The sequence below is a fragment of the Lissotriton helveticus genome, chromosome 7 (assembly GCF_964261635.1).
Source record: "Lissotriton helveticus chromosome 7, aLisHel1.1, whole genome shotgun sequence".
In the NCBI taxonomy this organism is placed as follows: Eukaryota; Metazoa; Chordata; class Amphibia; order Caudata; family Salamandridae; genus Lissotriton; species Lissotriton helveticus.
Window position 1 is genome coordinate 1,354,985,503 of NC_136068.1, and position 21,696 is coordinate 1,355,007,198.

The 21,696-nt window shown below is 48.5% G+C and overlaps 1 protein-coding gene across 6 annotated transcripts in view; it reads right to left on the minus strand.

Moving 5' to 3' along the window:
* Positions 1 to 21,696, minus strand: part of MYH10 (myosin heavy chain 10) — a 1,407,286-nt gene that overhangs the window by 517,643 nt on the left and 867,947 nt on the right. For all 6 annotated transcript variants that reach the window (XM_078654665.1, XM_078654664.1, XM_078654663.1 and 3 more), the window contains 4 exons: positions 3,209 to 3,346; positions 2,855 to 2,978; positions 723 to 894; positions 61 to 273 (listed from right to left, as the gene is read on the minus strand). In XM_078654665.1, the coding sequence (XP_078510791.1) occupies positions 61 to 273; positions 723 to 894; positions 2,855 to 2,978; positions 3,209 to 3,346 (647 nt within the window). The remainder of the gene's footprint in view (positions 1 to 60; positions 274 to 722; positions 895 to 2,854; positions 2,979 to 3,208; positions 3,347 to 21,696) is intronic.

The following is a 21,696-nucleotide window of genomic DNA, read 5'->3' on the forward strand; positions in this document are numbered from 1 at the left end:
TTCAATAACTGTTCGATGAAACAAGAGGAAACCTCATCTCAAAAGTTAACAATATAGTACCTCAGTTCCTGTTGAGCAGCAGTTGTATCCAATGTGTCCTCAAGTTCTGTTTTTAAAGCCTCAAGCTCCTCACTCAGATCCCGCTTTTGTTTTTCCGCTTTATTGCGGGACGCCTTTTCAGACTCAAGATCTTCCTGGAGCTCTGCAATCTGGGCCTGCAACTCACGAACAACTTTCAGGGCATTGTTCTTTTGAATAGCCTCATCATCACCTCTATCAAGCAAGAGAAATGCACAGAACAAGCAAATAAGTCTGGTGTTTCTACTTAAATAATTCACAAACAGGTGCACAATTGATTATTCTACAGCATGAGAAAGCAGACAAAAGATTCCAAAATTCTATGTGCTCAGTTTGTTCTGCGTGCATCCTTGGCACCATGTTTAAAAATGTTTCTTTTTACAAGACTTTCAATGCCGAAGAATAAATAATAAAATGGTACAAATCAATGTGAAAGACAGTTAACTATGATTATAGGAGTTATTCTGTTTTCTACCAGAGGCTCAATAAAACTATCTTAGAAATGGACTTAAACTGTATTGCAAAAACTAGGTCCATTGCAGCACAGACTGAACACGATTATATTTACTGAATTTACAAGGCTGCATAATGGTGTCCAATGATAATGTAAATGGCCACCATACAATTTTTTAACATCACCATACCTTGCAAGGGCAGCTTGAAGCTCCTCTTCCTTCTTGGCCAGTTGAATTTTCAGTTCTTCGATCTGGGCTTGCAACTCAGCTATTTGGTCCTGCAGATCAGACGTTTCTCCATCTAGTTTCCTTTTAGATTTCTCTAGTTCTTGGCGAGTTTTTTCTTCTTTCTTTAAACGTTCTGAAACAAGAAAGATACAGATTTGATGGCATAAGAGTGTTGACCGGTGAAACTAAATGAAATGTAGGTAGGTGATCCAATGTTTTTAGATCGTTTCAAGGAGTCTAGACTGTTTGGGAACAGAGTATTATAGTGGAACTGCTCATATCAATGTTTTCAAAGAGAGCAGACTTTAAAAATTTCTGTTGTTCACTTCAGATACCGCAAGGAATGCTCAGTTCCTAAAGAAATTTAGCAACATCTGTCCCTTGCCACAGAATGATTATTTATTAGAGCTGGGATCTACAGTATCCATCACATCTCTTTTGTTCTACGGAATGGCAATGCTCATCACTTGCCAATTATTAGGTATGAAGACAAACAACTTTGCTAGGAAACTGCCACAAAATACATGAAGCTAATACAAATTCTGGCTCCAGGATTTCATTAATGTTCCTTATTAATACATGGGCACAAGAAATATGCAAAATAAATCATTAACGGCCAGATTCATCAATGTAAAATCGGCTCGCAAAGGGCCAGATTCTGAGAATCTGGCCCTTTGCAAGCGCAATTTTTGCATTCGGGATTCATCATCCCAAATGCAAAAATCGCTATTATAGAATTCGCAAATTTGCGTGGAATTGCATTTAAGGAATCTCTATTTGAGATTCCTTAAATGCAATTCATGAAACATTTCAAAATTGCGAATTCGCAATTTTGGGCCGCTATTTACAGCGAAGTCAAACCTCGTGGTAAATAGCGGAAACTTAGAAAAATGCACTTAAGTGCATTTTTCTAAGTTGTATGTTACAAACACATGTCCTTGGGACATGTGTGTGCCTAACACCAGCGTCCAATATCATTTCAGGGGTGCAACAGGGTGTCCTTTGGACACCCCTGCACCCTTGAAATCGCAAACTCAAAATGCGAATCGATAATAGCGATTCGCACATTGATATGTCTTCCCATTCATTCCTATGGGCCTTTAGGCCCATAGGAATGAATGAGGAGTTATTCCTTATTTGCGATTAGCAATTATCTAATCGCAAATAAGGAAGCTGTAGGAATCGCAAAATGAATTGCGATTTGTACATGAATCCCGTTTTGCGAGTCTGTAATAGTGATTCCTTAATAATCGCAATTACAGACTCGCAAAACGGGACTTTGATGAATCTAGGGGTTAGTGATTGCAGTGGGAATGTGGTTTATATTTTGAGAATTACTGAAGAGGCGGTTAACTGAAACCGTATTTATGCCTTTATATACAAATATTTCCCATGTATTGTGCCATAAATAAAAATATTTCATGAATGACCAGACCAACCCTTCATGCGCCCTGTAGGAAAATGCAAACCTCATGCAAGGACATACAAATCAACTAGTAAATATGCAAAGTTAATCATCTGAAAGTTGCATATACTGCTTCCAAACTACTTATTTTGGTACAATCACTGTTATTCTTTCTTGTACCCAGAGTTACACTATTAGAAGAAAAAAATATTACAAAATTCAAAACAAAGGACAATGGCAGACAACTGTACCAACTGTAGAGTCTGAAGCAAATACAGAATTGTTGGCTCCGTTGTATTTCATTCATGTCAGTTAAACAATATTTTTAGATGCAGAGAGGCAACATAACAAAAAATTAAAGCACATGAAGAAAGAATTTGTATCTGATTACTATACTGTGCATTTGTGCTTTAATTAATTGTTATGTTGCCTTTCTGTATCTAAAAATATTGTTTAACAATTTTTGGGTCTTATGGCAGTGGACTAAAGAGGTGGGCAACATTGATTGTGCTTCTGTAGATAATAAATCTGTATAGCTTGGTCGTGCGGCCCTCCAGTATCCCTTACTGCCATTTCCTTTTGTTAAGTTTCATTCATGTCAGAACCACATGAAAAAAAACAGAACACAACTGAAATTATATATTATCTCAGTAAAACACAGATTGACAGCATTCAAGGTGTGCCACACCTTCTAAGTCTGCAATCATCATTTCCTGCTTGTTTTTGACTTTTGCCAGATTTTTGGCCTTTTCTTCCTCTTCAGCCAGCTGGGAGGCACATTCTGAAATGCGATCTTCCATGAGTTTCTTTTCCTAGTCAAAAAAGATAAATTTAAAAATGAAAGTGTGGAACATAATACCAGTGAAAGCTAGTGCATATATAATCACTTTAACCATTAGAACACCTTATTTCAAAGATGGTCAAGTTCTTGATATCAACATCTGAGTAAATAACATTATATGCCATGTTACATAATTATTTTCGTCAAGTTATTTTTCCCAAGTCATTACAGTATATGTATGCATGTTATTCCATTACATACCTTCAAAAATTTAGAATTTTGGTCCTCTAGAAGCAAGATGTCTTCCTCCATCTTCTTGATCTTTCCTTCCGCAGTTACCTTTTCAAGCTGTAGCTTCTGGCGAGCAGCCTCCTCTTCATCAAGCTGCTCCTCCAAATCCTGTATAGACAAATATTCTTAAAATTAAATCCTCAAAACAGAATTTCTACATTTATCCTCTTAACGGTGTTAACATCACTTGGACGATCAATCCTTGTAACCAAAGGAATCAACTTCAATTAGCACAACATTCTTAGAAACTTGCACAGGCAACTCTTCGGTCTAACAGAGCTCCTTACAGTTTGTACAAAAACTGGTTTACCACATCATTAAATCTGTATAACATATAGCTGGAAAGGTGGGCAGTTAATACTCACTGGTATGACCCATGCCCAAGTTGGAAATACTTTTAATGTCTTGCCTACGCAGCGAGTTTGCGCTGCTTAGAAGACCTTTAGCTGTCGTGCAGCTCTTTTTGAAAGCACATACTCATGGCGGCATATGCCTTGCGGGAGTGCGCAGCGGTGCGCCACAAGCACGAGTATGTGCTTTGAAAAAGAGCAGACTGCTCTCCCCAGCACGTGCGCACCACACGCGGGTGCACCCCTCCGCCTCTCTCTCCTGCTGGAGCCTGCACGCCTTTTCTAAAAAAACTTTCAGCGAGCGTGCTTGTCTTTCTCTTTACCCATCTCCCTCGTTTCCCTTCTCTTTAGCACTCTTCTTCTCTTCTGTTGCTTTTTTTACCTTTTTTAATTCGTCATTCTCTGCCCATTTCTGCTTCTGTCTGTTTTCGTAGCTGACCCGTCGGACGGACCCGGGACTGACTTTATGGCATGCACCCCTCCGCCACCCCAGGGAGCATGGGAGGAGGGGTCTGCGCCCACGCCACAAGTCTGCTTTTCTCTGCTCTACCCAGCCACCACCTCTACAGGATCCCAGAGAAGGAGCTACTCCCTTCCACTCCCCAAGCTGACTTACCTGCTCCTCTGATTTCCGCGAAACTGCGTCAGACCGCTGCTTTTCCTACATCTCTGTGTAAGAGCTTCCGAGGGAGGGATTCCATCCCCGGGTTGCATTTGCCCTTTCTCCTGCTCTCCTAATGCAGCTAAAAAGAATGTGGCAAAACTTCTCGGTTTTGACTTGGGCTTGTTTTCATGGTGCCTGAAAAAAACACGAGCTTGCAGCCGTGCAAATGGGCGGACCCGGGAGGAAATAGAAAATTCTCTGCATTCTTTTATTTACCTATGTATGTGTGTGTGTGTGTGTGTGCGTGTTTTTATGCGAGTCCATATTAAAATATAGACAAGGGTGCGTCTCTGGGCCGTGCTGCTACTAAAAGGTGTGCTCCTTCTTAAGGGTCTCAAAGTTCCTCATTCACTTTTCCCTATTACCAACCTTGTCTCCTGTCCTATTACTCCACTCCTTTCCTCTTTCTTCTCTTCCTTTGTTCCAATCTTGTCTCTCCCTCCTTATTCCCTCCCTTCTTCCTCTCCGACATCCTAATCCCTTGCCTCGGTTGTTTGTCCTTATGTTCTTTCTCTCATCATTATCCCTTTCTCCAATCTTATTTTTTTCTCTGCATTTCTTTAATCCTTTTCCTCTCCTCCTTCACTCATTTTCATCTTTCTCCCACAGTACTCTACCCAAGCTCCCTGAAGATTAAACCGACAGGCTCTGGGCTTACCAGTTTCTGAGTGGGTTCTAAAATTACTGCACTAGGTACAGGGCAGGCTCCCACCTATAGGCCTGGTGTTACCAGTCAGCTGCACAATTGATCAATAGGCTGCTATTCACAAAATATTGTGTAAAGCTTCAAAACTTTACAGATTTTAGGGACTGGTACAAATGAATTAGATTATTCAGTGAAAGTTACTAAATATACATTTGCATGCTAGGCTAAACCATCGCTAGAAATATACAAGCATTGGCATAGCCAATAGGTCTCGCCTTTGGGACCTTATAAGTGTTTAGCCATGCATCAGTTGATGTTGTTGCACCAAGGATATTGTGCTGCATAACTAAATACTTACATGGTCCCAAAGGCGGGACCTATTGGCTATCCCAATGCTTGTTTGATTTCCTAGGGCTTCTGCTACTGTGCTTTTACAAGATCGCCAGATTTGGATATAAAGCAGTCTGCCAACATTACCTGATAAACACAACCTAGTCTTCCCTTAACTCAGCTGTAAGCATTCCAAAGAGCAGAATATTATTGCAGAAAAAGACCTACACAAAGTCTACAGCCCTTTGAACTTTTCCACAATTTTTGGCTTCATTTCCTCAGAATCGTATGCATTTTTTCTACCAACCAACCAACGTACCCTACATATTTTAACCAAAAAAAAAATATATATATATATATATATATATATATATATATATATATATATATATATATATATATAAATACAAAGCTGAATTGTCATAACTAGAGCAAGCTCTACTCAACTTGAATCCATACTTGAAACACAATTGTCAGCAATTTCAACTGCAAGTTAGCTGAGACATTTCTGAACCAAAAAAAAAAATTGGCAAAAAATGTCAAACTTTGCACTAAATGTGTTCTCTATTTAGGTTGGTGCTCAGACCCGGTCTAAGCTGTTTTGATTCTTCACCAATCTTAACACTTAGCAATTAGATTTGTCAGAGCACTAGAAGTTTTATGTGGCTACAAAATACAACTTTTGTATGCTTTAAACAAGATTAGTGCAGGCCTTCTTAAATTATGGTTCCTTTGTTCACTGTATAGTACAGGCCCGATTTGTGGAAATGGATACTGTTGAGACCCCAAAATCACTCCAATCTTCCAAACTATTTACTTCTCAAAGACAACAACACACTAAACCAAAACCAACCCAACACCCCACTGCTAGTCTAATTTAAAGGATTTATGGGATCCAAGAAGACACTAGAGTCAATTATCTACCACACATACCTCGGGCTTGGAAATACAATCCTTCAGAAATCACATACTCAACTTGTTATAGATTTGTGGCCAAAACACATCACTAACCTTGAACGAACAAACAGGTTGGTACAACTGCCTTACACCTCCTTGCTCCGTTTTCTGGTGATTATTCCAGCTGCAGATTCCTCAATCCTGTGACTATATCCCAAGCGTCTGACTAGATCCGGAAAAATAAAACCAGTACTCCTGTGCGCTGGCAGGTGGGGTCATGCAGCTCAGGACATGACGAGCTGAGGTGCATATGAGAGCCACCCATGTAAGCTAACGTCTATATGCTTTCCTAGAATGTCTGCACCCTGAGAAGCACAGCCTATTGGCAAATTGGCATGACTAGTGTGTAGATCTCTAAATTGGGATAATTCTAGATGGAAAAAGAGCCATGTTCACAGAGAGTGGAGGTGGGAAGGTAAGTGTGAAGGTAAGTAACTTGTTTTTCTGATGGATACTTCTAATGGCAGATTCCTCATCTTGTGAATGTATACTTTAAAAGAACATCTCCAGGTTGTGGGTCCGAACTGGTTCAGACCAAAAAGTCCTGCAGGACAGACGGGCAAAATACCCCTTTTGACAGAGTTGGCTACTGAGGCAGTATTGTTTCGTGAAAGTGAAGCCCACACAGCCGCTTGATAAATATCCATGACAGGCATACCCTATCCAGTGGTAGTAGCTTTGGCTCTGGTAGATGGAGCCAGTAAGCCTTCTAGAGGCTGCTTTTCAGCCAATGCTTAGAAAATCTTAAAGCAGAGAGCAATCCATCGGCTATGATCCGACGGTGCACTGCCCTGCTCTTCTTTGACCCCGGGAACACCACAAAGCTCCCACCTGATATTCCTTGGTACAATCTGTATAAAAGCTTAGTGCTCTATTAGAGTTCAAACGATGGAGCCTCTTATTTTCCTTAGAAGGATGAGGGGGAGCAAAGAATGCCGAAGGGTGATAGCTTGCCAGACATGAAATGGAGTGACCACTCTTGACAGAAAGTGTAGGAAGGTAGATCCCTGACTATGGTTGCCCCCAACTTTTTGCCTGGTGTTTTGCTGGTTTTCTGACTTAGTTGACCTGGGGCCCTGCTATTCAGGGCCCCAGGCCTACTGCTCTCTCTGTAAAATGGATTCCATGTACCCTAGGTACATATCTAATTGGATACTGAGTCACCTTATCAGTCCCTGTACAGTGTACCTTAGGTACCCAGGGCATAGGTGTACCCAGGGCCTACCAGGGGCTGCAGCATGTATTATGCCACCCCTGGCTGGCCATCCAAATCTGACACAACTGGCTGCACGACAGCTGGGGCAAGGTGGTGTAATCACCCTTTGCTTTAGATTGAATATGCTACTTACCAGTATGCATCTGTTCTTGGCATGTAGGGCTGCTAACATTCATATCTTAGCATTAGATCGCCGCCTAGTGTTGGGCTCGGATGATTGCACATTGTTGTCCTGGAAGAGTCTTCGAAGTATCCTGAGATAGGTGGCTCCTCCCCTGGACTACAGTGCGCATGGGCATCGGCTCCATCCCCAGATTGTTTTTCGCCATTGTGGCAGAAGATGGAGTGAAAAGTGTAAAGGATGTCCATGCTAAAGAATAAATACAATAGTATATCTGCAGCTGCGACAGGCACCGGGGAGGAGGGCGGGCGATATGAATGTTAGCAGCCCTACATGCCAAGAACAGATGCATACTGGTAAGTAGCATATTCAGTTCGAGGCATGTGGGCTGCTAAATTCATATCTTAGCATAGAATACATAGCAGTCCCTCCATCAGCGGCGGTTGCCCGTGCCAGCTGCAGAAACCTGAAAAAGTGTCTTGAGAACAGCCTGTCCTACAGCTGCTTGCTGCTTGGAATGCACATCAACACAGTAGTGTTTTGTGAAGGTATGTGGTGTGACCCACGTGGCTGCTCTGCAAATATCCTCTAAAGGAATGTTCCCTAGGAAAGCCATGGATGCCCCCAGTTTGCGTGTGGAGTGCGCTCTGGGGGGTATTGTTAAAGTGCGCTTGGCTTTTTGATAACATATCTGGATGCACTTAACAATCCACCTGGCTATCCCTGCTTTGGAAATTGGGTTGCCTTTGTGTTGTGGTGCGAAGGCAACAAAGAGTTGTTTTGTCTTTCTAAAGGGTTGTGTTCTGTCTATGTAGTACATCAACGCCCTCCGTACATCTAAGGTATGGAGCATTCTTTCCGCCACCGTTTGCGGGTTTTGAAAGAATGCTGGTAAGTCAATAGTTTGGTTAAGATGAAACTGTGACACCACCTTAGGAAGGAATTTAGGGTTAGTGCGTAGCACTACCCTATTTGGGTGAATTTGAATGAACGGCTCTTGTATGGTGAGCGCTTGCAGCTCACTGACACGCCTCAGAGACGTAATAGCTATCAGAAAGGCCACTTTCCACGTAAGGAATTGGAGCTCACACGAGTGCAGTGGCTCAAATGGTGGCCCCATCAGTCTGGTGAGAACGACGTTGAGGTTCCACACCGGAGCTGGTGGTGTTCTTGGGGGAATGACTCTCTTCAGACCTTCAAGGAAGGCTTTAATGGCGGGCACTCTGAAGACAGATAGGTGCTGCCTGTTCTGAAGATAAGCCGCTATGGCTGAGAGATGTATCCTAATGGAAGTGTACGCCAGATTGCACTTGTAGAGATGTAACAGATAGCAGATGATGTTGGGTATAGATGCATCTAGTGGGTTGATGTCATTGGACGTACAGTAGATGACAAAACGCTTCCACTTAGCAGCATAGCATGCTCTAGTAGTTGGTTTCCTCGCCTCCTTGATGATACTCATGCATTCTGGAGGTAGGTTAAGGTATCCAAACTCTAGGACTTCAGGAGCCAGATCGCCAGGTTGAGCTGTTGTGGATCTGGATGCTGAATGTCTCCATGGTTCTGCGTCAAAAGACTGGGCGTGAGGCGCAGTCTTTGATGCGGCACCACTGAGAGTTCGAGGAACGTGGTGTACCAAGCCTGTCGTGCCCACGTTGGAGCAACCAGGATGAGAGTCATGGAGTGCTGCCTTAGCTTTCTTGCGACCAGCGGTATTAGAGGGGCTGGCGGAAAAGCGTATGCAAATTTGCCTGACCAGTTCATCCATATCGCATTCCCCTGCGACTGTGGGTGAGGGAACCTGGCGGCAAAGAGTCGGCATTTTGCGTTCTCCTTTGTTGCGAACAGGTCTATCTCCGGATGACCCCACTGCTGGAAGTACGGGTGGAGAACAGAAGGGTGTATCTCCCACTCGTGCATCTGATGGCTGTATCTGCTGAGCAGATCCGCCATCTGATTGTCCTTGCCCGGGAGGTGTTCTGCCATGAGGAAAATGTTCCTCTGAATGGCCCACTTCCACATGCTCTGAGCCAGATGAGACAGCTGTGGCGAGTGGGTGCCCCCCTGTTTTTGAACGTAGTACATCGCGGTCATGTTGTCCGTCCGGACTAGCACGACCTTGTTGCTCAGATGTACAATGAAGGACTTGAGCGCCATGAAGATTGCCATCAGTTCCAGATAGTTGATGTGCATCTTCTGTTGCTGCGTCGTCCATAGTCCCTGCACTGTGTAAGTGAGCACATGAGCTCCCCAACCCTGGAGAGATGCGTCCGTCGTCAGGACAATCTGCGGCACGGGCTCGTGGAACAGTCGGCCCTTGCAAAGGTTGTGTGGAGTCCACCAATGCAGAGAGTCGTATGCCCGACTGGTAACCAACACTAGGTCTGTCAATTGCCCACGAGCCTGTGTCCACTGATTCGCTAAGCACTCCTGGAGCGGGCGCATATGTAACCGTGCGTGAGGGACTATGAAGATGCAGGAGGCCATCATGCCTATCAACTGCATGAACACTCTCGCTGGCAGGGAGTGTCTTGGTCGGAATCGTTGGATCAGTGACTGAATGCTGTCGATTCTGACTTGGTTTGGCTGAGCCATGGCTGTCAGGGTGTTGATCGTAGCACCCAGGAACTGCCGGACATGTGCCGGCTGAAGATGCGATTTTGGGTAATTTAGGGAGAAACCCAGATCGTGAAGAAGGTGAATTGTAGTCGACATGTCTGCGGCGCACTGTTGCTCTGACTTGGCTTGTACGAGCCAGTCGTCTAGGTAGGGGTAGACATGGATATTCTGCCTCCTGAGGTGCGCCGCCACTGTCGCTAGACACTTGGTGAACACCCTCGGGGCCGTAGTGACTCCGAAGGGTAGGACTTTGAACTGGTAGTGCCTGCCTTGAATAGTGAACCTGAGGTATTTCCTGTGTGACGGGTGTAGTGGAATGTGGAAATAAGCATCCTTGAGATCTAAGGTCGCTAAGAAGTCTCCCTGGTTTAGCAAGGGAAGAATCTGCTGCAGTGTAAGCATATGGAAATGCTCTGACAGTATGTACAGGTTGAGGGGACGTAGATCGAGAATGGGCCTGAGAGAACCGTCCTTCTTTGGAATAAGGAAGTACAGGGAATATACCCCTGTGCCTTCCTCCCCCACCGGCACGAGCTCGATTGCGCCTTTTTGCAGCATCGCCACCACTTCCTGCTGCAATAAGTGCAAGTGCTCTGCGGACATAGGCCTTTGCCTCGGTGGGATGTTGGGTGGAGTGGATTTCAGCTCTAGGCAATAACCATACTGGACTAGTTGTCGCACCCACCTGTCTGTGGTGATGTTTCTCCAGACGGGCAGGAACTGCTGCAGTCTCCCCCCGACAGGTGTTAGGTGGTCGGGGGGCAGTGACAGAAAGTCACTGTTTGCTTGGAGTAGAGGTGCGGGAGCTGTTGTTTCCTCTGCCGCGACCTCTGTTGCTGTTATTCCTATAACCTCCCTTGTTCTGTTTAGTGAACGAGGATTGCGCCCCACCTTTGGAGAACTGGGATTGTTGACCCATCTGTCCTCTGGTGACTCCACGTGCACCTGAGCGACGAAAATTGCTGCCACGAAACTGTTGGGACTGCAGGGCCCCCATAGACTTAGCAGTTTCCGTGTCCTTCTTTATTTTCTCTAGGGTGGTGTCAACATCCGGACCAAACAGACTATCAGGATTGACTGGCTGATTCAGAATTGTTGTCTGAATATCCTGCTTAAACCCTGAGATGCGGAGCCAGGCTTGTCTTCTCAGCATAACGCTAGTGTTGATAGCCCTAGCAGCTGTGTCCGCAGCGTCAAGTGCACACTTGATGGCTGCGTTTGATATTAGCTTTCCTTCCTCAATAAGCATTTTGGTGCCTTCTTGGAACTGTGGGGGCAGGTGTTGTATAACCTGTTCTAGGGTGTCGTAGTGCGCCCTATCATAACGCGCCAGGAGCGCCTGTGTATTTGCGATGCGCCAAAAGTTTGCCGCCTGTGCAGCCACTCTTTTGCCTCCTGCCTCAAGCACTTTGGACTCCTTATCCGGGGGAGGAGCTTCACCCGTTGTCTGGGAGTTGGCACGTTTCCTGGCATTGGCAACCACAAGAGAGTCCAGTGGCAATTGTCCCCGGATGTAGACGGGGTCCGCAGGTGCAGGCCTGTACTTCTTTTCAATGCGAGGGTTGACCACTCTCGCCCTCGTAGGCTCCTTAAAAATGTCCCCAGCATGTTTGAGAACACCTTTCAGCATAGGAAGTGTCTTTACTGTCCTTTCAGATATGGCAAAGGTGTCGAAAAGGAAGTCTTCCTCAACCGGGTCGGCATGCATGTCCACATCATGATTGGCCGCCGCCCTTTCAATTAGTGCATGAAATCCTGCTGAGTCCTCAGTCGGGGATGCACGTGCATTAAAGGTCTGCGGGTCTTGGCCCACACCTTGGGTGTTCTGGTCACCAGTGTCGTCGTATGAATCTGGTTGTACATCAGGTTCATCGATAGGGAAATTGTACTGCTCATCCTCATCATATTCCTCACCCACAGAGTGTTCTGGGGAGGGAGTAGGGCTCCGTCTTGGAGGAGGCTGAATCGGTTCCGTGAGGCCTGAGGCGTCAAGGGGCACCCTCTTCTTTTTCAGTGGGATGACGTAGGGGTCCACCGGCTCAGAAGTGATCTTCCGTTTATAGAGTGTCAGCTTGCCGGTGGCAGCATCGATGAAATGCTCTGAATCGTCTTCCGATTCGAGTACACGACGTGGAAGAGGGTCAGGCAGCGAGGAACCCTGTTTCGGAGCCGATTTTGTCGAAAACGCTTTCGGCGCCTCCTTAGGTGGCAAGAGAAAGAGGAGTTTCCCAGAAGGCTTAGCCGGAGCGTCCTTTTGCGGCTGCGGTGATGGCATCGGAGCCGATGGAGCAAAGGCTTTCTCCCTGATTCTCTGCAGTGACTCCGCAATGGGGGACGGTACACTGCCAGTGGGTTTCGTCGCCGACAAGGATGCTTTGAGCGGTCCCTCGGATCCGACGTCCTCGCGGGCCTTGTGCGTTTTGGGCGCGGAAACCGTCTTCGGCACCTCCGAATCTTGAGGCCGGGGCGCAGACTTCTTGTGCGTAGCCTCTTTGGAGCCGACCTTGGCGGGCTTGGACGGCGCCGTAGCCGCTGATCCGTGCCGACCATCTTTCTTGGGGGCCCCTTCCTCGGGCGTCGGTTTCGATTTCGGAGCATCGGAATCGACAGACTTCCTCGGCTTCTGCGGACCGGAGGTCGACGGAGCCGACGGGGTGACGGGCACCGACTTCTTCACAGGCACGGCAGCCATCTTAGGGACACTCGAGTCCTTTGGTTTCAGTTTCGATTTCGGGTCGGCCATTTTAGGTGTTGACGACCCCGATGGTTTCAGTTTCGGTTTCGAAACAGCGTGCCCAGCAAGTGAGTCCGTAGCCGGGCCCGAAGGCGGGGCTGTGGCTTGCGGCAACGGGTCCTGGGTAAGGCCGACAGGCGATCCCGTGTCCCGGTCGGTATCCTCGTAACCTTCGGGGCAGAGCTCGTCCGCTGAGCTATCCGCCGCGGCCCCATAAATCTCATCGTCGTCTCCTACCTCTTCGACGTATTCGAGGACCTGACCCGCGACTCCGTCGTCGTCTCCCGGATCCGCCTCGACCTCCGTCTGTGATGGGGAGATTTGTAGATGGTGACCCTGGACCTCTTCTTCCTGGTCGCCGAAGATGTTCTCCGGATCTGGGGCCGCTTGCCTAGCTTCCAAGCGCACCGCGCGCCGAAGCTTGAGAGTTTTCTTGGAGCGGAACTGTGCACAGGCCTTGCACTTGCCGTCGTCGTGGTCCGGTGAAAGGCACTTGTTACACACGGGGTGTAGATCGATGTGCGGGTACTTGGACCCACAGAGCGGGCAGTACTTAAACGGGCTCCGCTCCATGTCCGTAAAGGCTTGCAGTCGTGTCGCGATGAGAAGGCCTCAAAGTTTAGAAAGCGAAGAAAACTCCGCTTATTCCGGCTCCAAGAGACGGAAGACTCGAGACCGAGCGCAGACAATACCGACGCAAGAAAATCGAGGCCTTTTGGCCGCTAAAAGATAGTTTTACTTGGTTCCGACAGGAAGACGTCGAGACCACATCCGAACCCAATGGCGGAAAAAAACAATCTGGGGATGGAGCCGATGCCCATGCGCACTGTAGTCCAGGGGAGGAGCCACCTATCTCAGGATACTTCGAAGACTCTTCCAGGACAACAATGTGCAATCATCCGAGCCCAACACTAGGCGGCGATCTAATGCTAAGATATGAATTTAGCAGCCCACATGCCTCGAACATAGTATACCTATATCTAACCCTAAAATGGACACACAGATCTCCTATCAGTCACTCCTATGGCAGGCCTTGACAATCCTGAAGGCAGAGTGGTTGGAATCGTGTGAGATAGTGCTCTGGCATGAGCTGAGCCTGTCTGCGGCTTTCGGGATCCATCCCTTAGCCGTTTCCATGATATCGCATACCATATACTCTTAAGTGCATTATAATCCTCGCGGTTATATGCCAACTCTGGTATCGCTTTATCAAAACATGTCGAGTAAGGTGTCATACGAATTGGAATACTAACCCCTCGCCAATTCTGGCGACGGGGTTAGCATTCCACCCTTCTAGAGGGACACGACATGTATGTAACCTGTAACCCCGGTTAAAGTCAGACAGAGCCTTAGCATCCACAAAATGGATGCTGCCACCGAGACACAAGTCTGCCCTCCTGCTGCTGGGAGTCCTCCCAGAGCAGAAGGCAAGGACAAAGGGTTTCCTGCCAGGGGCGGTGCCAGCACCGTCCCAGACAGGGTTTTGTGTATTCCAGGTAGGCAGGGCTACAGAGGAAGGTGACTGCAAGTGGCACCCCGGTGCTCACTGTGCATAGGCCGGCTGGAACCAGTTCCAGGGGCACTCCAGCCCCTGGCCTGGGGAAAGCCCACCAAAGGAGAGGGGTGTAACCACCCCCCTCCTGGTCCCACCCATAGGGCAGGACTTAGTCGCGTGCCAGCCCCCTTTTCCCAGATAAAGGTAGGAGCAGGCCCCCTTCCAAATTAGATCATCTTTGGAATCAAGACACGACTTTCTGCGAAAGGACTTCAAGATTTCTTCTTCAAGATTCTCCCTTGTGACTAAGGAGTAGTCACCCTGCATCCGCAGGCACCATCCTAAGAACACTGCGGTCTGCTGTAAGTCCTTCCTCCGGAATCCGACTGCCCAGCTCGACAAGACCCGGCTTCCCTGGCACCTCCGACCTCTACTCACCTCTACAGCCAAGCTGAGAACCGTGAGTGCGACGAGACCTCAAGGGACCGACTATTGCCAAGACTGCACGACTTCTTCACAGCAAGCCCGCCGAGTAATCTCCTGGCGAGTGCTTTGGGGTCCGAGAAGCCCCAACCCTGAGCAGCGCCAGCACCGAAGAGCAGCCCCCCAGCATCTCCACGATCGGCGTGGGGCCCTTCTGCTTTTTGCTGCTCACCGCGTTGTTTGGCTACTAGCCCGCTGGCTTGTGGCCTTCTGAACGACGCCCGACGACATCACTGCTGCTGGTCTGGTTGCTCCAGACTGGCTCTTGCTCCCTTCCAGAAGAGGAGCACCCCGGACCCTCCTGGTCCACTCAAGACGCCATTTTGAGTCCACCGCGTGGGCTTGAATTAGCCAAGGCTTTGTTGCCCAATCCTGGGTTCTTCGACGCCGACAGCTTCATCCATCGTGGGACAGCTCGCCCCTCCATCCTGGTCGCCGACAACGCCTCCTGGTCCGTGAGATCTGCAGAGCACAGCGTCGCCCACTCACCTAGCCGAGGTGACTACCCTCCGGTGCCCTCCTGGTGCCCCCTGACTACTGGCTAGTAGTCACGAACTTGGTCCCCTCTGCTTTCAGGTATCATCCATCTTCGAGATCCAGGCTTGGATCCCTTCGAACTCTCTTCACTGGTCGCATGCCAGCATCTTTCTTCCAGGCTCCTGGTTCGTCTACGAGGATTCCCGACGTCTTTTGAGACATATGCAGCTGCAGCCCCTGGGCTAGGTAACTTCGGCATTTCGGTGCCCCAGCATAGCCTCACTATCCAAGGGTCAGGATCCACTTTCGTTTTCTCCCTACCAGGTCGGGTTCGCCCGTGAACACTAACTTTACCTTTACTAGCTATCATAGACTTTGTCCCGCATCCCGCGTGAGAGTGCACACTCTGCACCCGAGTCCCCTGGGCCTCCTAGAAGTAATCTAACGATTCCATAGTCAAGTCCTAGCGATTCCAAAGCCTATTAGTACTGTACTTACCTGCTAGTAATTTCGCATTCCACTTTCAGAGTATATGGTTTTTCGTGCCCCTCGGGCATTTGTGTATACTGTGCTAACTTAAGTATTTTTATAAGAGTTTTGTATTGTGCTTAGCTCCCTGACTCATAAAGAGTTCAGGGTAGTCTTGTTATAAATAAATATCTGTTTATTTTCATAACAACTTGTGCGGTGTCCTTTCACTTGGTGTTCAAGGGGTAATGTGATGGTAAAACAGCTGGCTTAACACGCCCTCTAGAGTCTTAGCCTTAGACTGCTCGTATCCATGCTACTAGGATAGCTGGTCTATAAGGTTGACTTACAACCAATCATGAATAAGGGTTGTTTGGACTGATACATAGTGATCACTAGAATAGTGAGCACTGCATATCAGGCCAACTTCTCACATTGGTGAGCAGCGGTTGGGATTTGAGCTTGCTGTTGTTTTACCACACATATCCTAAGAATATCATTGTGAAAGATCACATAAGTACTAAAGGTACATATAACTTAGCTTAGAATACTCTGAGTTCTACTGAACCAGCTGTTGTAGCTCCTAGGGCCTAGCACACCCTAAACTACAACTCTAGCAAGGGATCAGTAGGCAAACATATAGTGTAGGTAAGTGCACCACTTACACCTCACTAGAAAAGCATGTCTACCCATGGAGAGTCTTCAGAGACTCCCCTTGTGGTTATTGACCCTCCACAGGTCACTTCAAGATATGCAGCTCTCAGTTTCCAGGAGATGAGACAGGTGTGTACCTCCAGGAAACTGAAACAGGGGTCTAACCCCACCATTCCCTTTCTGATAGGACTCTTAGAGGCCTATGATACGAGAAAGCTTTCTCAGCTAGATGGGAATATGCCAGCCTTAGAGGGTACCACTGGGGATCCAGACCTCCACAACACTGTAAATGCAGTTGAGGAGGAGGATCCTGAGGAACTCTCTGGGGATGAGGTAGACAAAGGTCTTGAGGTAGTCAGAAGGCTAACTAGGGCCAACTTAGACCTACTTGGGGAAGGATCTGGGGGACCCCCAGTACTGACCCTGATGAGGCCTAACCTTGGAGTTAGGAGAGATAGATCTCTTTCTAGGGACTCCATTAGATCTCTGCACTCTAATGCCTCTTCTCAGGGGAGAAGGAACTCTCCCCAGAGGAGATTGACTTCCCCTCAGAGAAGAGAGCATGAAGCAAGGATGAGACAAGCTAAACTGAGGATTGAAAGGGAAGAACTTGCCCTGGCCAAAGAGAAGCTTGCCTTTGCTAGAGAGCAGCAGATGAGTGGGTTAGCTCCCACTGGTGGCAGCAATCTCCCAAGAGAAAAAGAGAAGGGTTTAGATACTAAACACCTGACAAAGATAGTGCCCCCCTTTAAGCAAGGGGATGACATCCAGAAATGGATGGCTGCTCTGGAGAGGGCCTGCACTGTGCAGTGCATTCCCCAGAGTCAGTGGGCAGCTATACTGTGGCTCTCCTTTGATGGTAAAGGTAGAGATAAGCTCCTCACTACAAGAGTGGAGGATGCTAATGATTACCAGGTCCTGAAAAATGCACTGGTTGATGGGTTTGGCTTAACCACTGAGCAGTACAGGTTGCTGTTCAGAGACACCCAGAAAACTCAGTCTCAGGACTGGTCTGACTTTGTTGATTGTGCCACTAAGGCTTTGGAAGGCTGGCTACTGGGTAGCAAGGTTACTGACTTCACAGGATTGTATAATCTTATTATGAGAGAGCAAGTCTTAAATAATTGTCAGAACCAGTTATTACACCAGCACCTGGTAGACTCTGATCTGACCTCTCCACAAGAATTGGGTAAGAGGGCAGACAAATGGGTCAGAACCAGGATTAGGCCCAAGAGCCAAGGTGGTGACCCGAAAAAGGAATCAACCAAGCCTCAAGAGAAGGGTGGGAATAAATCTCCAGATCAAACCACATCAGGGCCCCAAAAATCCTCTGAGGGGGGTGGGTCCCAGAATCCTTCTAATAACCAGAAGAAACCTTATTGTTACCCCTGTAAACAGGTGGGTCATTTGAAAACTGACAGCAGTTGCCCAAAGAATAACAATAAGGAGAACATACCCCCAAGTAACATTCCCAAACCTCCTGTTACTACTAGTAGTAATCCCCCAGGTGGTGGGAGTGCCCCCAAGAATTTGGGTGCATTTACTTTGGGAGTTCCTGGGGACTCTGGCCTAACCAGGTCCCCAAACTTAGATACTCTTGTCTGTGAGACTGGCATGGGGTTTGCCAACTTCACAACTTGTCCCAACACTTTGGGCAAGTACAGACAGGAGCCCCTCATCAATGGTATAAAAGTTGAGGCCTATAGAGATACAGGGGCTAGCATCACTATGGTGACTGAGAGTCTAGTCCCCTCAAGGCAACTTTTACCTGGTGCCACATACCAGGTGACCAATATTGATGGAGTACAGAGAGATCATCCCATGGCAGTGGTCAATCTCTGCTGGGGAGGTGTCACTGGCCAGAAGAGAGTGGCAGTGTCACCAAACTTGCCTGTAGATTGCCTACTGGGGAATGATTTAGAGCTCTCAGCCTGGGCTGAAGTAGAGCAAGAAACCCATTCTAAAATGGTAAACTTCCATGGTAAGGTTAGTGGGGCAGTGATAGCCACAGCCCCAGTCCAAGATGCCCTCCCTGAACAGGTCAGGAGGGCTGTGCCAGTCACAGCCCCATCTCAGACAACCTCCTTCCCAGAACAGGTTGTAAAGGCTGTGATGGTCACAGCCCACACCCAAGCTGAGCCCCCTCCTGAAAAGGTTGGGAGAGTTGTGATGGCCACAGCTCAACCTCAGACAGATGATAGTGTTGTGAAGCCTGAAACTATGGATCACTCCACTCAGACAGAGAGCATTGAGGAGGAAGAGAAATCTCCCCCCCACCAGACTTTAGGAAAGGATCAGCCTCCTCAGGGAACTGATCTGACCCCTTGTGAAGGAACTGCCCCAGAGGTAGTCAGGCCTAGCCTGGCAGAGCCCCTGATGTCAGTGGACCCTTCCAAGGTGGGACCCAGTCTGGAGCAGGTAACCTGCCCCTCTCTACCCTGCCTCAGTCAGCCCAGGGCTGTAGAGGTCAGGGAGGCCAGTGTTGGACCCCAAAGGGCCCCCTGTCCAAAAGAATCCCCCAATCAGCAGATTAAGGGCACTGAAGCTAGCAGTCCTAGCCAAGTGAAAATAAAACAAACTCCTGAGGGATCCCCCTTAAATTTAGTTAGGGACCTCCCACAGATGGACACTGCTGGGCACAGCCAGACCTGGGACCTAAGGGCCCCAAACCTGACCTGTCCCTCCAGTAAGCCAAACAGAGGGACCCAACCTCCAGCTGTAGGTAGCCAGAGGTTGACCCTGAGAGCCCAAAACAACTCAGTCTTGGAAAGAAAGGCCTCTATGGTAGAAAATGATTGGAGGAAGCTGAGCCCAAAATTAGTGGAGCCTCACTTCAGTACTCCATTTCAGCACCAGCCTTTTCCTTTGCCAAAACACACCACAGGTAGAGATTCCCTATGGTGGAGACCCTTAGATACCCTTAGGGTGAGGGATTGCTTAGTGGACCATGAGATAGGGGGTAACCATGCCAGTGCTGGTACTTCCTTATATGGCCACTCAGGCAATATAGGCTTACCTGGCAAGGCTAGCCTTATCTCCTTTCGTTTGGGGGGGGGGTTATGTAGGAAGGTAGATCCCTGACTATGGTTGCCCCCAACTTTTTGCCTGGTGTTTTGCTGGTTTTCTGACTTAGTTGACCTGGGGCCCTGCTATTCAGGGCCCCAGGCCTACTGCTCTCTCTGTAAAATGGATTCCATGTACCCTAGGTACATATCTAATTGGATACTGAGTCACCTTATCAGTCCCTGTACAGTGTACCTTAGGTACCCAGGGCATAGGTGTACCCAGGGCCTACCAGGGGCTGCAGCATGTATTATGCCACCCCTGGCTGGCCATCCAAATCTGACACAACTGGCTGCACGACAGCTGGGGCAAGGTGGTGTAATCACCCTTTGCTTTAGATATAGTATACCTATATCTAACCCTAAAATGGACACACAGATCTCCTATCAGTCACTCCTATGGCAGGCCTTGACAATCCTGAAGGCAGAGTGCTTGGAATCGTGTGAGATAGTGCTCTGGCATGAGCTGAGCCTGTCTGCGGCTTTCGGGATCCATCCCTTAGCCGTTTCCATGATATCGCATACCATATACTCTTAAGTGCATTATAATCCTCGCGGTTATATGCCAACTCTGGTATCGCTTTATCAAAACATGTCGAGTAAGGTGTCATACGAATTGGAATACTAACCCCTCGCCAATTCTGGCGACGGGGTTAGCATTCCACCCTTCTAGAGGGACACGACATGTATGTAACCTGTAACCCCGGTTAAAGTCAGACAGAGCCTTAGCATCCACAAAATGGATGCTGCCACCGAGACACAAGTCTGCCCTCCTGCTGCTGGGAGTCCTCCCAGAGCAGGAGGCAAGGACAAAGGGTTTCCTGCCAGGGGCGGTGCCAGCACCGTCCCAGACAGGGTTTTGTGTATTCCAGGTAGGCAGGGCTACAGAGGAAGGTGACTGCAAGTGGCACCCCGGTGCTCACTGTGCATAGGCCGGCTGGAATCAGTTCCAGGGGCACTACAGCCCCTGGCCTGGGTAAAGCCCGCCAAAGGAGAGGGGTGTAACCACCCCCCTCCTGGTCCCACCCATAGGGCAGGACTTAGTCGCGTGCCAGCCCCCTTTTCCCAGATAAAGGTAGGAGCAGGCCCCCTTCCAAATTAGATCATCTTTAGAATCAAGACACGACTTTCTGCGAAAGGACTTCAAGATTTCTTCTTCAAGATTCTCCCTTGTGACTAAGGAGTAGTCACCCTGCATCCGCAGGCACCATCCTAAGAACACTGCGGTCTGCTGTAAGTCCTTCCTCCGGAATCCGACTGCCCAGCTCGACAAGACCCGGCTTCCCTGGCACCTCCGACCTCTACTCACCTCTACAGCCAAGCTGAGAACCGTGAGTGCGACGAGACCTCAAGGGACCGCCTATTGCCAAGACTGCACGACTTCTTCACAGCAAGCCCGCCGAGTAATCTCCTGGCGAGTGCTTTGGGGTCCGAGAAGCCCCAACCCTGAGCAGCTCCAGCACCGAAGAGCAGCCCCCTAGCATCTACACGATCGGCGTGGGGCCCTTCTGCTTTTTGCTGCTCACTGCGTTGTTTGGCTACTAGCCCGCTGGCTTGTGGCCTTCTGAACGACGCCCGACGACATCACTGCTGCTGGTCTGGTTGCTCCAGACTGGCTCTTGCTCCCTTCCAGAAGAGGAGCATCCCGGACCCTCCTGGTCCACTCAAGACGCCATTTTGAGTCCACCGCATGGGCTTGAATTAAGCCAAGGCTTTGTTGCCCAATCCTGGGTTCTTCGACGCCGACAGCTTCATCCATCGTGGGACAGCTCGCCCCTCCATCCTGGTCGCCGACAACGCCTCCTGGTCCGTGAGATCTGCAGAGCACAGCGTCGCCCACTCACCTAGCCGAGGTGACTACCCTCCGGTGCCCTCCTGGTGCCCCCTGACTACTGGCTAGTAGTCACGAACTTGGTCCCCTCTGCTTTCAGGTATCATCCATCTTCGAGATCCAGGCTTGGATCCCTTCGAACTCTCTTCACTGGTCGCCTGCCAGCATCTTTCTTCCAGGCTCCTGGTTCGTCTACGAGGATTCCCGACGTCTTTTGAGACATATGCAGCTGCAGCCCCTGGGCTAGGTAACTTCGGCATTTCGGTGCCCCAGCATAGCCTCACTATCCAAGGGTCAGGATCCACTTTCGTTTTCTCCCTACCAGGTCGGGTTCGCCCGTGAACACTAACT